We start from the raw sequence: 14,287 nt of genomic DNA on the forward strand, positions 1-14,287 counted from the left end.
GTTGTGAGAGGGAGTGTGAGGACTACCCTCACGACCTCAAGAACCTCAGAATAAGCTTCTTTCAATCCTCCTAGGCTTTCGAAAAGATCTAAAGCGTTTGCCGGTTTCTCTGGAAGCTCCGGAACATATGCACGAGCTATCAAAGTTTGACTCTTCAGCTCTATAGCGTCGATGCCACCCTTATCGAAGTATGTTGCGATCTCGAGAAGTAAATCTGTGTTCATGAAGTCTTCGGATTTGGGATTAAAGTATCGTATGGCTTCTAGTACTGGCAGCTGGATAGAAAAACCCTCTTCAAACTCATTTACCACTCTGTTAAAAACCTCGTAGAACTCTCTTCGTATTTTCTCTTCTGTTCTTGTGCCCTCAGATTCAGTGCTGTGCTTTCCAAGTGTTGATGTCGTCAAATAGTTCATAAAGTCTTCCGGATATCTTCTGAACTCGTTTTGATTTTGCTTGTATGGTTGAAGCAAGAGTGCTTGTTTCCGACAGATCAGCTCCGACATTAATAGCCATCTCTTTAGACTTGCTGTATAGGACTCGAAAATACACGACATCACGCATTGTCTTCAATTGATTATTTGTTATGGTGATTAAAGTGAAGGCGTCTGAAATGATCAGATCTGGGACCTGCAGTTGTTCATAAAGAGGATTGATCACTGCAAGAAATTCGTGAAGGACATGGAAACTCAATATGAAGAGAAACGACTCTAGTTGATTCCTAAGACGTTTAGCTTCTGCCACTTCCTCCCTGTCAGAAGGTTCTTGAACAACTGACAGAACTGCGAGTATGCAGTCATATCTTACCAGAATTTTAGCCACTGATCTATACCAGTAAGACCAACATGTCACAACTATCCTTTTAAGTGTTAGCACGGACACGTTGGCAGTTTTCTGGGCCTCGACAAACAACTGGTATCGAGTGTTGCTGTTGGAGACAAAACCATAAACTGTTTGCAAAACTGGAAACACTGACGAAATTCTTTGTATCTTGTGCATACAATCGCCAATGACAAGATTAAGTCTATGGGAATGACAGTGAATGTACACCGCTTGCGGTACCTTTTCGCGGAGACGGGCCTGCACTCCTGAAAAACGTCCGCTCATTACACTCGCCCCGTCATAGCACTGTCCGACACATTTTGACCAGTTAAAGCCGTTGTTTTTTCTCTTAAAATTATATCCAGATGGGATAATTATTCGAAATTTTCAAGAACAGGAGGTCTTCTAACTAAGGAATCTATCACACAAATTCAGAATCGTTCGTTAGAGTTCAAGTGACAGCGTTGCAGTTCTATCGACGAAACAAACTTTAAGTAAAGTAGATTTACTTAGAGTCAGCTTGAACAACGAAGCAAATCGTCGTTGCATCTTCACTTCTTTTTGGTGGGCTTTTATTTTCCTTTTTTGCACCACTCGCACTAGATGAACTCATGTTTCAGTTATCCGATTTGAAGTTGAACACGAGTCTACACTGTTTCCGTACTATAATGGTTATTACAATGTCCTAACACAATAGCATTTTAGAGGCAACTGATGCACATGTGAAACCACAGTTCTTTATTCGACGAAGATTAATGAGACACTAAATACAAAATGAGAAACGAGACTCCAAGACCCTAGTCTGGGTACCACCTTTTCCCGGATGTTACAAATGACTTTAGAGGCTGACATGTTACATAAATTATTGGAGACAGTATAATGTGACAGACGGAATCCGACGAAACTATGCCAAAGGAGATATTCTTCAAGTGGGTGACTTTGCTGCAAATCTTTGAGTGTCTTCAATTTGCTGTTTTCTAATGACCTGGTTTTTGGTTTTTCAAGAATAAATGAAAAGCAACAAAAAAAATTGGAAAAGTAAGAATAAACTAAGAGCTTCCGATTTGAAAATTGGGCCCCTCAAAACACCAGGGGGGGGCATTACACCCATGATTTTTGAAAATAAAATACAGTTAATATTTTTTTAGAGGGGGGGGGGGGTCGGGTCATTGAGGGAGGCCCATGAGCCAGCTCCCATGATTTTTGGAACAAAATATCGTTAATATTTTTTTTGGGTGGGTGGGGGCATGGAGGGAAGCACAGGGGCCAGCTCCTGTTATTTTTGGAACAAAATATCGTTAATTATCTCTTTTTTTTGGGGGGGGAGGGGGTCGGGACACGGGGGGAGTGCCAGGGACTAGCTCTTATGATTTTTGGAATAAGATCGTTAATGTATTTTTTTGGGGGGGGGGGGTCGAGTCATGAAGGGAGGGCGAGGGTCAGCTCCCATGAGTTTTGGAATACAATACCGTTTTAATAAGTTTTTTTTGGGAAGAGGGGGTCAGCTCATTGAGGGAGGGCAAGGGGTCAGCTCCCATGATTTTTTAAATAAAATATCGCTAAATGAGCTGTTTTTTTAGGGGGGGGGGGGGCTGGGCCATGGAGAGAGGGCCAAGAGTCATCTCCCTTAAGTTTCGAAATAAAATTACGTTGATAAAGTTTTTTGAGTTGGGGGGGGGGAGAGGGGTCGGTCTTATCTGATCTTTTAACCTTTTTAAAAACCCTTCCATTAAAACCTTATATGCCCTCAGGGCATAACTTACAACACCTACACCGGGGCACTGGGGGTTGTGTTGACCCCGGAGTTTTTGATATTTGATCTTTTAACTATTTTTAACAAAATAGTTGGGCCATGGAGAGAGGGCCAGGAGTCATCTCCCTTAAGTTTTGAAATAAAATTTCGTTTATAAGCTTTTTTGAGTTGGGGGGGGGGGAGGGGCCGGGCTTATCTGATCTTTTAACTTTTTTAAAAACCCTTATATTAAAACCTTATATACCCTCAGGGCATAACTTACAACACCTAGCCCGGGGCACTGGGGGGTTGTGTCGACCCCCGAGTTTTGTTATTTGATCTTTTAACTATTGTTAACAAAATGGAAAATTTTATCGGATGTATTTTGGGAAAAAATGGTGATGGGCAAGTAGTAACCGTACAATTCGTTTAAAGTACACATTCAGATATACACCTGAAGGCATAGATATGTGTGTGTACTTTAAAAGAATTGGGGTTACCAGGCTAATTTAATAATGGTTGAATTAAGGACAAGTTTTTTCTGACGTATATTTATTTTTAATTATATACAAGTTTGTTTTTTTTATGTTAAATCCGGGGTAATTAATATGTAAGTTGATTAGAAGGTTTTTTTTTTAAAACTTGGATATTCGTTTCATGGGTTTCATTAATAGAACGAGTAATGTTCTAGAAAAGGGTAATTACTTCTTTAGTTTACGAGATTTGCGAATTTTTTGCGAAAAGGTATTAGCGTAAGTGTTTTGCGATGGTTAAGAATGTCTCACGGGAAATTAAAGAATGGGGTGCTTACATCAGATACTTAATAGATTTGACACGTACAAGTGACATTGCTAGAGTCAAATATATTTGTTGTTGGTGATATTATAACCCTCAAAGCCCCCTGGGGAAAGGGCTGCACAATGTATCGGTACCGGACGTATTATTTTTGGGCGTATTGGTATCGCAGGTATCTATAGAGATTTTTAGTAGCTCGTATAAAAGATATTACTCAAATCTACGTTCTTCCTATAAATTCAACAATCAGCAACTTCAAAAAGGCACTAAAGACGGCACTTTTGTTGCAATGTCTCAAGTGGAAAAGCTGGGGCTAGTAGACTACCAGCACTTTTAGATTGACGTTTAATGGGTCATTCGAAAGATATGGATAGTATATACTTTTTTGTTAAATTTAATCCACTAACTAAAAAAAACAATATGGTGTAAACTTATAATTGTTTTTAAATAAAAAAAAACAAGTTTTTTTTTAGTTTAAATAGAGGCACAAGGGCCAAAATAGAACAGCACAGATCTTAGTCCTTAGATGAAAGGGGGGGCCTCCTCATACCATCCTCGATCTGAACGATCAATTTTCTGATTGTTTAAAAAAAAAGTGGCGTTATACCTAATCCATTGGTATTAAAAATGAATATGTGTAGCAGGGGAACCCACCTATACCAAAACTACACTTGGGGTTTGTATCTTTGTCCATTGGGTAATTCAATTTTAAAAAGTTAAATATTAGAAGCTAGCATCAGCAGAATACCTCACTCTTTAGGCTAAAGTTTGTTTATTGCTTTCAAAAGAGCTATTTATTCTAATTAAGCGACCTTCTTGATTCAGGGGTCATTTTTAAAGAATTGGAACAAAATTTGAACTTAGCGTGAAAGGCGTGGGGTTGAGGAGGAGGGAACCCCGCTCATATATGCGATAGTATTGTTTCATTTTAGGTTTCAGTGTTTCTCCATACCTTCATTTGAAAATTTTTTTTTGAATATTTCTAATGCACTATAACATATACCGCTAGAAACGTCGGAATCAACTATAGATTGAATATTATAACAAAATACAAAAAGTTGTAAGAAAATTAAAAATAGTTCTTAAACAACAGAAACTATTCTTAAATATAGAAAAAATACTTTACAAAAATCCAAAATAGTTTTATAAATACTTGTCAAAAAGCACTAAAATTCTAACAAAACTGAAAGTAGTTCTTACAGAATAAAAGAAAGTTCAAAAAAACTCCAAAAATATTTCTTAAAAAACAAAAATCATTCTTACGAAATACAAAAATATTTTAGTCAAATCCAAAATAGTACTAACAGAATAAAAAATAGTTGTTGCAAAACTTGAAATACTTTTTAAAATAATAAAATATTTCTTAACACATCAATAATATTTATTAACTAATATAGAAATTTAAAACAAACTATAACGGGGTCTTGTTAAAAAATTCTGGTCACCCCCTAACCCGGTAAGTTAAAAATCAATTTTTATTGCTTTTTAAAATGTAATTTGTTTGAGTATGATCAAATCTTATATAGTACTGCATTACATTATATAAACAGACTGGGATTCTATGATAGAGTAATTACCCAACTTAATAATACTGGTCAGGAACTGAGTGATGTCCATGAGTAAGTCAGTTGAATGTGCAGCTTTTTCTGAGTTGAAGCACCCTAATAAAGGTTCAATGTACATGCGGATAGTTTTAATTCAAAAGGTTGACCCTGGGATTCTACTCTTCAATACATATGAATTTAAGTTTCCTATATTTTGGGTGAGTTATCACCCTCCTGAAGATTAGCTTACTTTCTTCTAGGAGTTGATAACTACGAACATACCTGATTGTGATAAATCCATAGAACATGCTAAAAACTCTTTTCTATCACGGACCCATCGTTTCTGGATGTTTAAGAGTGAACTCTAAGTACTATTTTTATGTAAACATTTGTTGTTGTTTTTTTTTCTTTCTAAAAAAAAAAAATTTTTTTAAAACTTAGAAATTTTTAAAATTTATTTATTTTTTTCTTTTTTTACATAAATTAAAATTTAAAAATATGCTTACAGTTCTAACAATTGCGCTATGTGACTGGTCAGAGACACGATGTGACGTCCTCATCGGTATTCTATGACCGGTTATTGACACTGCCCACTCTATTGAGATTATTAAATCAGTATTTTTATGCAGTTTAATTATAAAAACATAGGTCATATCTTTTAAAAAAAAAATTGAAGATGGAAATTTTTAATAGAGGTCGTTTACGAAACAAGGTTATTGCAGCATTGAATGCTGACAAAGAGAAGTATATAAACTTTGAAACAAGTACATGTGTTAGCACTATTGGAAATGTATGCATGCATTGTCATGAGTGTAAGGAATTAAATTTCTTTGGAATACCAAAACAATTCCACTCTTATGTTGGTGGTTATGCGATATTAAGATCTCCAGAGATGATTGCACTCAAATAGAATGCCAACATAAAATTAATCATTGATGATAGAGGACAACTCCTTGCTACTGTTGCAGGTTACACATTACCTACTTATATATCCAATCGTCACCTTTCAGGTATTAGCATTCAAAGGAAAATCAATAAAAGAAAGGCCTACTCTTCTACTAATATCGTAAACCTTATCTTGTCTAAGTGCCGAAACTGTTACCTTTTTAAAAATAATGTGATAATAGACAGAAAAATAAACATTGAAATGTAAAAAAATATCACTATGTAATATAAATATGAATCGATGAAAAAAAAAAGCACCAGCAAACATTAATGCAATTGGTCAAACAGTCATTGAAACAAATAATACAAAAGACGAAACGCAAATTGAGCCTGTTGAGGAGACACCAGTAAAAATTGTGTATGACTCAAAATGGAATAACGATTATTCTACTGATTACGAACTAAGAGAAGACAATAGCTATAATATCAAGAGAGAACATAGTGAACTATTTTATGGAACCGATTCAAAATGTCCAAAGTTAATCATTGATATTAATAGTGTATCGTAATATATTTTTGTATTAATATTCTACATATCATTATTTCATTAAGAATATATTTTGCATTACATTGTTAATTATTCATTATTTTTAGAGTAAGCTAGTATATCAAACGTTTAGAATGTCTATTAAAACGTCGGAGATGTAAGAAAAGGAATTTGCGTACATCTATTGTCAGACACATGAGAACAAATTGTGTCTTGAATTTTCCGCCTGGATAAATAAAAAAAAGACAATTCATTCAAGAAATAATGACGAAACTACAAGTAAGCTACAAACTCTTTCTTAAATATTTTTAATTGAATTAAAAGGTTCAAACATATTATAAAAATAATTTTTACTGAACATAGATAATTCTTACAAAATAAAAGAAGTTCTAAAAAATCCAAAATAGTTCTTACAAAACAAAATTATTCTTACAAAATAGAAAAAATATATTAAACGAATCCAAAATAGTTCTAGAAGAATAAAAAATAGTTAATACAAAATATAAAATGCTTTTCAAAAATAGAAAAAATTCTAAAACAATCAAAAACTGTTCTTACAGCATATGAAAAATTCAGAGAATTCCGTAAATAGTTCTTAAAAAATATAAAAGTACTTTACACAAATCCAAAATAGCCCTAACAGAAAAAAAAAAATATCTTGCCAAATACAAAATACATGTTACAAAACCAACAGATTTCTAATAGCATAGAAAATAGTTCTTACAGAATATAAAAGTTCAAAAAAAATCTAAAGAAGTTATTAAAAAAAAGAAATAATTCTTAAAAAATACAAAAAGTTTTAAGAAATCCAAAATAGTTCTTACAAAACAAAAATTATTCGTAATAAATATAAAAAAATACTTTACACAAATCCACAATAGTTCTAACAGAATATAAAATACTTGATGCAAAATACCAAATACTTGCTTCAAGACACTAAATTTCTAACAACATCCCAAATAGTTATTATAGCATACAAAAAATTCAAACTTATTCCAAAAATAATTCTTACAAAGCAGAAAAAGGTCTTGCAAAATAAAAAAATTAGTAATAAAATCGAAAATATTTATTAAAAAAAAAAAAATATTATTAAAAATATAAAAAATAATTTACACAAATCCAAAATGTATTTAACATAATTGAAAATAGCTTCATCAAAATAAGTTATGATTGAAGAGGAGCTCGAGAAGTCAGAAAGAACAAATAATATTACCTACATGCTACAAAAAAGTCAGAACTTATTCCAAAATTGTCCTTAAAAAACAAAAATCCGGCGCACGACCTACAAAAATACTTTAGTAACATCCCCGAAAGTACTAACAGAATAAAAAATAGTTGTTTCAAAACTTTAAATACTTGTTATAAAATAAAAATATTTCTTAAAACATCAAAAATAGTTCTTACAGAATATAAAAATTTAAAACAAAATAAAAATTTTTATTACTAAACATAAAAATGTCTTAAAAAATATAAAAAGCATCTGTGAAGAAAGCCCAGTAATTACAAAACAAAATTAGTATCAGTATATCATCACACACAATTCGAAATTCAGCATTATTTCGACCAGAATAAAAAAATAATTGGTGTTCAGTCCAAACGACATGCTTCATTACCCCGTAATACTCTAAGAACCCCAAATATTAATTTCAGCATACAAAAAATTATTGAATATAAACTATAAAAAAATTACAAAGAATACACTATTCTTGCAAAATACAAAAAGTTGTAAGAAAATCAAAATAGTTCTTAAACAACAAAATATATTCTTAAAAATAGAAAAAATACATTTCACAAAGAAACTATATTACTAAAGTTTTAAGAATATCTTCTGCAAAATATGAAATACATGCAACAATTACCGGAAAGACTAGCAGACCCGAAAGTCGTTCTTACGAGATCCAACCAGATCAAACAAAATCCAACAATAGTTCTTAAAAAAACAAAAATTATTCTTACGAAATACAAAAATATTTTAGACAAATCCAAAATAGTACTATCAGAATAAAAAATAGTTGTTGCAAAATTCGAAATACTTGTTACAAAACAAAATGATTTCTAACAACATCAAAAATAGTTCTTACAGAATACAAAAAGTGCAAACAAAATCTAAATTGTTCTTACGAAACAGAAATAATTGTTAAGAAATATAAAAAGTTGTAAGAAATCAAAATTATTTCTTACAAAAGAATAAATTATTGTTAAAAAACAAAAAATAGTTAAAACAAATAAAAAATAGTTCTAACATAATAAAAAACACTTTTTGAAAAGTACAAAAGACTATCTTCAAAATAATAACTTTCTACCAACAGCCCAAATAGTTCCTGTAGCAGACAAAAATTCAAAAAATATATTTTACAACCAATTCCTACACACAGCAAAAAAGTGGGCAGTATGAAAACTCCACGCTTTAAACCAGACAGGTTTTTTTTATTTAAATATTTGGAAACATACCAGCCTATATTTATGACCTTTTAAGTTTTGATTTTTTTTTTTCTATTTATAACAAAAAATTTTAACTTAGTTAACTAAAAAAATATGACGTCTTTGTGGGGAGTAGTCATAAAAACCTTGGAAGTCTTTGCGGGGGAGGAGTCATTGAACTCCTCTTGAATATACGGTACAGATAATTAATTCAAGAAACATGATTAAACCAGTTTTGAAACTACATGCTATTTGCTTGCCTTTCCTTGGCATCTTTCCAAACGAGCGGGGATTCCCCACTGGTTCCTACACATTGCAAAAAGTGAGCAGTACGAAAACTCCACGTTTTCAACCAGACTGGTTTTTTAGGGGCCAATAGGAACTAATAGGACTATTTGGATGTTGTTAGAAATTTAATGTTTTGAAGCAAGTATTTTGTACTTTGCACCAAGTATTTTTTATTCTGTTAGAACTATTTTGGATTTGTGTTAACTATTTTTTGTTTTTTAAGAATAATTTATTGTTTTGTAAGAAATAATTTGGATTTCTTACAACTTTTTATATTTTTTAAGAATTATTTCTGTTTCTTAAGAACAATTTATATTTTGTTTCAACTTATTATATTCTGTAAGAACAATTCCTTATGTTGTTAGAGATCTTTTTGTTTATTCACATTTTGTTCATCGTTCGAAACAACTATTTTTTATTCAGAGGGTTCGAGTGTGGAGTGGCATATTTATATTTTGTCTTGCGGGGTTATAAAATTTGTTTTTTAAGAACTATTTTCGGATTTTGTTTGAACTTTTTGTAAAATTAAGGTCCATAGTACGGGTCAGCTGTACTGTTCTTTATTATCTAAATGTCTTTCAAATTATTAAGTATCCATTATTAAATCTGTTAGAACTTTTATAGTAGTTTCGATCATTTTTTCTTTTGGTACATTTTTAGCAGATTTTAAGTTTAATTATTCAAACTATATTTTGTAGTACTGTTCTCTGTTTTTTTTATTTTTATTTACAGTTTTGCATGTATTTTAATCTTGACTAGTTACTTAAAACTTTTTGTAGTTTTAAATAATTGTTTCTGCTTTGTAAGAATTATTTTTTGAATATGTTTGAATTTTTTGTATGCTATAATAACTATTTGGGATGTTGTTAGAAATTTAGTGTATTGAAGCAAGTATTTGGTATTTTGCACCAAGTATTTTATATTCTGTTAGAACTATTGTGGATTTTTGTAAAGTATTTTTTTATATTTTTAATAATAGTTTTTGTTGTTTAATTAATATTTTGGATTTCTTAAAACTGTTCTTGTTTTTTAATAATTATTTATGTTTTGTCATAACGGCTTTGGATTTTGTTTGAGATTTTATATTCTGTAAGAACTATTTTTAATGTTGTTAGAAATCTATTGGTTTTGTGACCTGTATTTTATATTTTCCAAAAACTATTTTTTATTTTGTTAAAGATATTTTGTATTTTTCTAAATTATTTTTATATTTTTTAAGAACTATTTCCTGATTTCTCTGAAATTTTTATATTCTATAAGAACAGTTTTCGATGTTTTTAGAATTTTTGCTATTTTTGAAAAGCATTTTATATTTTGTAGTAACTATTTTTATTCTGATATAACTATTTTGGATTCGTTTAAAATATTTTTTCTATTTTTTAATAATAATTTTTTTTTTGTAAAAACTATTTTGGATTTTTTAAAACTTATATTATTTTGTAAGAATTATCTATTTTCATTAAAAATTATTTTTATAATATGTTTGAACCTTTGAATTCAATTAGAAATATTTAAGAAAGAGTTTGTTGATTACTTGTAGTTTCGTCATTATTTCTTGAATGAAATGTCTTTTTTTTAGTTATCAGGGAAGAAAATTCAAGAAAGAATTTGTTCCCATGTGTCTGACAATGCACGTATGCAAATTCCTTTTCTTACATCTCCGACGTTTTATTAGACATTCTAAACGTTTGATATGCTAGCGTACTCTAAAAATAATGAACACATAACAATTTAATGCATAATATATTTTTAATGAAATAATGCTATGTAGAATATTAATACAAAAAATATATTATGATACATTATTAATATCGATGATTAACTTTGGAAATTTTGAATCGGGTCCATAAGATAGTTCACTATGTTCTCTTTTGATAATATAGCTAGTTTCTTCTCTTATTTCGTAATCAGTAGAATAATAGTTATTACCTTTCGATTCATACAGAATCTTTACTGGTGTCTCCTCAACAGGCTCAATATGCTTTTATTCTCTGGTATTATTTGGATCAATGACTGTTTGATCAATGTTAATAGCGTTTGCTGGTGCTTTTTATTTCATCGATTCAACTTTATATTCCATCGTGATATTTCCTGAATAGGCCTTTTTTATATGTCGGGAAATTACATTGTCTACGAACACATTATTTTTTACAAATGGTAAAGTGTTAATTTATGGCCACGATATTCCCTTTAAGAATAGTAAACTAATATACCTCTAATTTCTCTTTAGTCCAGTGAATGCACGTAAATAGGAGGTGATGACTTGATATATCAGTCGGTCCTTTAGTTCTTGCAGCAGCAATAAGGAGATGTCATCTATCACCAATGATTAACTTAATGTTGGCATTCTCTTTGAGTGCAATCATCTCTGGAGATCTCAATCTCACATAACCACCAACATAAGAGTGGAATTTTTTCGGTATTCCAAAGAAATTTAATTCCTTACTGTCATGACAATGCATACATACATTTCCAATAGTGCTACCACCTGTACTTGTTTCAAAGTTTAAATACCTCTCTTTGTCAGCATTCAGTGCTGCAATAAACTTGATACGTCAACGAACTTTATTAAAATGCTCCATCTTCATTTTTTTTCTAAAGATATGACTTATGTGTTTATCATTCCACTGATTAAAAAATACTGATTGAATACTTGCAATCTATTAGGTAGTGTCAATAACCGGTTATAGAATACCGATGGGGAAGTAAAATCGTGTCTCTGACCAGTCACAGAGCACAATTGTTAGAACTGTATGCATATTTTGACATTTTAAGTTATGTAAAAAAAGAAAAAAATTAATAAATATTAAATATTTGTAATTTATAAAAAATAATTTTTTTTTTTGAGAAATAAAAAAAAACAACAACAAATTTTAAAATAAAAAAATTACTTATAGTTAACTCTTAAAAATCCAACAACGAAGGTCCCATGATATAGAATAGTTTTTAACATGTGTTATGGATTTATCACGATCAGGTATGTTCTTAGGTATCCACTGTGCGAAGAACCTAACCTCGTCTTCAGGACGGTGATAACCCCCTCAAATTTAGGACACTTAAACTCTTCTAGATTGAAAAGTGGAATCCTAGGGTCACACTTTTGAATTAAAACTATCTGTAGGTACATTGCCCTTTACGTAGAGTGCTTCAACTCCGAAAAAGCTGCAAATTCCACTGACTTCCTCCTGGACATCTCTCAGGTCCTGTCCTGTATTATTAAGTTGGGTAGTTACTCTATCATAGAATCCCAGTTTTTTTATATTATGTAATGCAGTAGTCTATAATCTTTTATAATACTCAAACAAATTACATTTTACAAAGCCATAACCATTTAGTTTTAACTTATCGTTTTAGTGGGTGACCATTTTGGGTTCACAAGAACAATTTTGAGTTTGTTTTAACTTTCTATATTCGTTTAGAAATATTATTGATTTGTTAAGAACTGTTTTTTTTTTTTAAAAAGTATTTCAAGTTTTTAAACAACTATTTTTATTATGTTAGTACTATTTTTGCTTTGTCTAAAATATTTTTGTATTTAGTAAGAATAATTTTTTTTTTTTAAGAACTATTTTTGGAGGTTGTTTGAAATTTCTTGTATTCTGTAAGAACTACTTTTGTTTTTGTTAGAATGTTTGTGCTTTGTGACAAGTATTTCTAAAACTATTTTGGATTTTTTTAAAGTATTTTTTCTATATTTAAGAATAGTTTCTGTTGTTTAAGAACTATTTTTAATTTTCTTAAAACTTTTTGTATTTTGTAAGAATATTCACTCTAAATTTGATTCTGATATTTGTAGAGCTCTATGTTATAGTGCATTAGAAATATTAAAAAAAAAATTTCAACTGAAAGTAAGGAGAAACACTGAAACTTAAAATGATCCAAAATGATCACATATATGAGGGGGGGTCCCTCCTCCTCAACACCTCGCCATTCCCGCTAAGTTCAAATTTTGTTCGAAATCTTTAAAAATGACCCCTGAATCAAGAAGGTCACTTAATTAGAATAAATAGCTCTTTTGAAAGCACTAAAAAAACTTTAGCCTAAAGAGTGAGGTATTGTGCTGAAGCTAGCTTCGAACATTGAACTTTTTAAAATTAAATGCCACTTTTACCAATATCCATAAAACTCTATTCTGTATATGAAAGGGGCTGCCCCCTGCACAACACCTCTCGTTTTACGACAACGTTTTACTTTCTCACGACTCTTTTTTTTTACAAAAAAAAAAAAATTTAGCGTAAAAGGCGTGACGTGGTGGAGGGGGCCGCCCCGTTAATATAAGGAATAATTTCTGTTCGGCTTAAGTTTTACCGTCGTTCCTTGCTTTAATTTTAAAAAAATTGTTTTTTTTTATTTAATATAATTAATAAATTACAAAAAAAGTATTTTTTTAATTGATTGTATAAATGATAAACATCATATAGATAAGAGCATTAGCTTTCGAATGAGCCATTAAACGTCAATCTAAAAGTGCTGGTAGTCTACTAGCCCCAGCTTTTCCACTTGAGACATTGCACCAAAAGTGCCGTTTTTAGTGCCGTTTTGAAGTTGCTGATGGTTGAATTTATAGGAAGAACGTAGATATGAGTAATATCTTTTATACGAGCTACTAAAAATCTGTATAGATACCTGCGATACCAATACGCCCAAAAATAATACGCCCGATACCGATACACTGTGCAGCCCTTTCCCCAGGGGACTTGGAGGGTCATAATATCACCAACACCAAATATATTTGACTCTAGCAATGTCACTTGTAAGCGTCAAATCTATTAAGTATCTAATGTAAGCACCCCATTCTTTAAATACCCGTGAGACATTCTTAGCCATCGCAATACCTTTACGCTAATACCTTTTCTCAAAAAAATTGCAAATCTCGCAAACTAAATAAGTAATTACCACTGTCAAGAAAATTACTCGTTATATTAATTAAACCAATGAAAAGAATAGCAAAGTTTAAAAAAAAAAAACCTACTAATAAACTTAAATATGAATGACCCCGGATTTAACATAAAAAAAAAAAACTTGTATATAACTAACTATAAATATACGTCAGAAAAAATTTTCCTTAATAGGACCGGTATTAAATGACCCTGGTAACCCCAATTCGTTTAAAGTACACACACATATCTATGCCTTCAGGCGTATATCTGAATGTGTACTTTAAACGAATTGTACGGTTACTACTTGGGCTACTTGCCCTTCGATCACTTTAGACTCTTAAAAAGGGCGCTAGATCTTCCAATTTTCAATCGG

At 30.9% G+C, this 14,287-nt stretch overlaps 1 protein-coding gene across 1 annotated transcript; it reads right to left on the minus strand.

The window, feature by feature from the left end:
- Positions 1-372: 372 nt before the first annotated feature.
- On the minus strand, positions 373-1,107 carry LOC148945951 (zinc finger MYM-type protein 1-like). The gene has a single exon (XM_089097559.1). It carries the CDS (start codon positions 1,105-1,107, stop codon positions 373-375), a length of 735 nt encoding a protein of 244 aa, XP_088953685.1.
- Positions 1,108-14,287: the final 13,180 nt, after the last annotated feature.

The sequence above is a fragment of the Artemia sp. Qi Xiang Cuo genome, chromosome 12 (assembly GCF_049724085.1).
Source record: "Artemia sp. Qi Xiang Cuo chromosome 12, ASM4972408v1, whole genome shotgun sequence".
Classification (NCBI taxonomy): Eukaryota; Metazoa; Arthropoda; class Branchiopoda; order Anostraca; family Artemiidae; genus Artemia; species Artemia sp. Qi Xiang Cuo.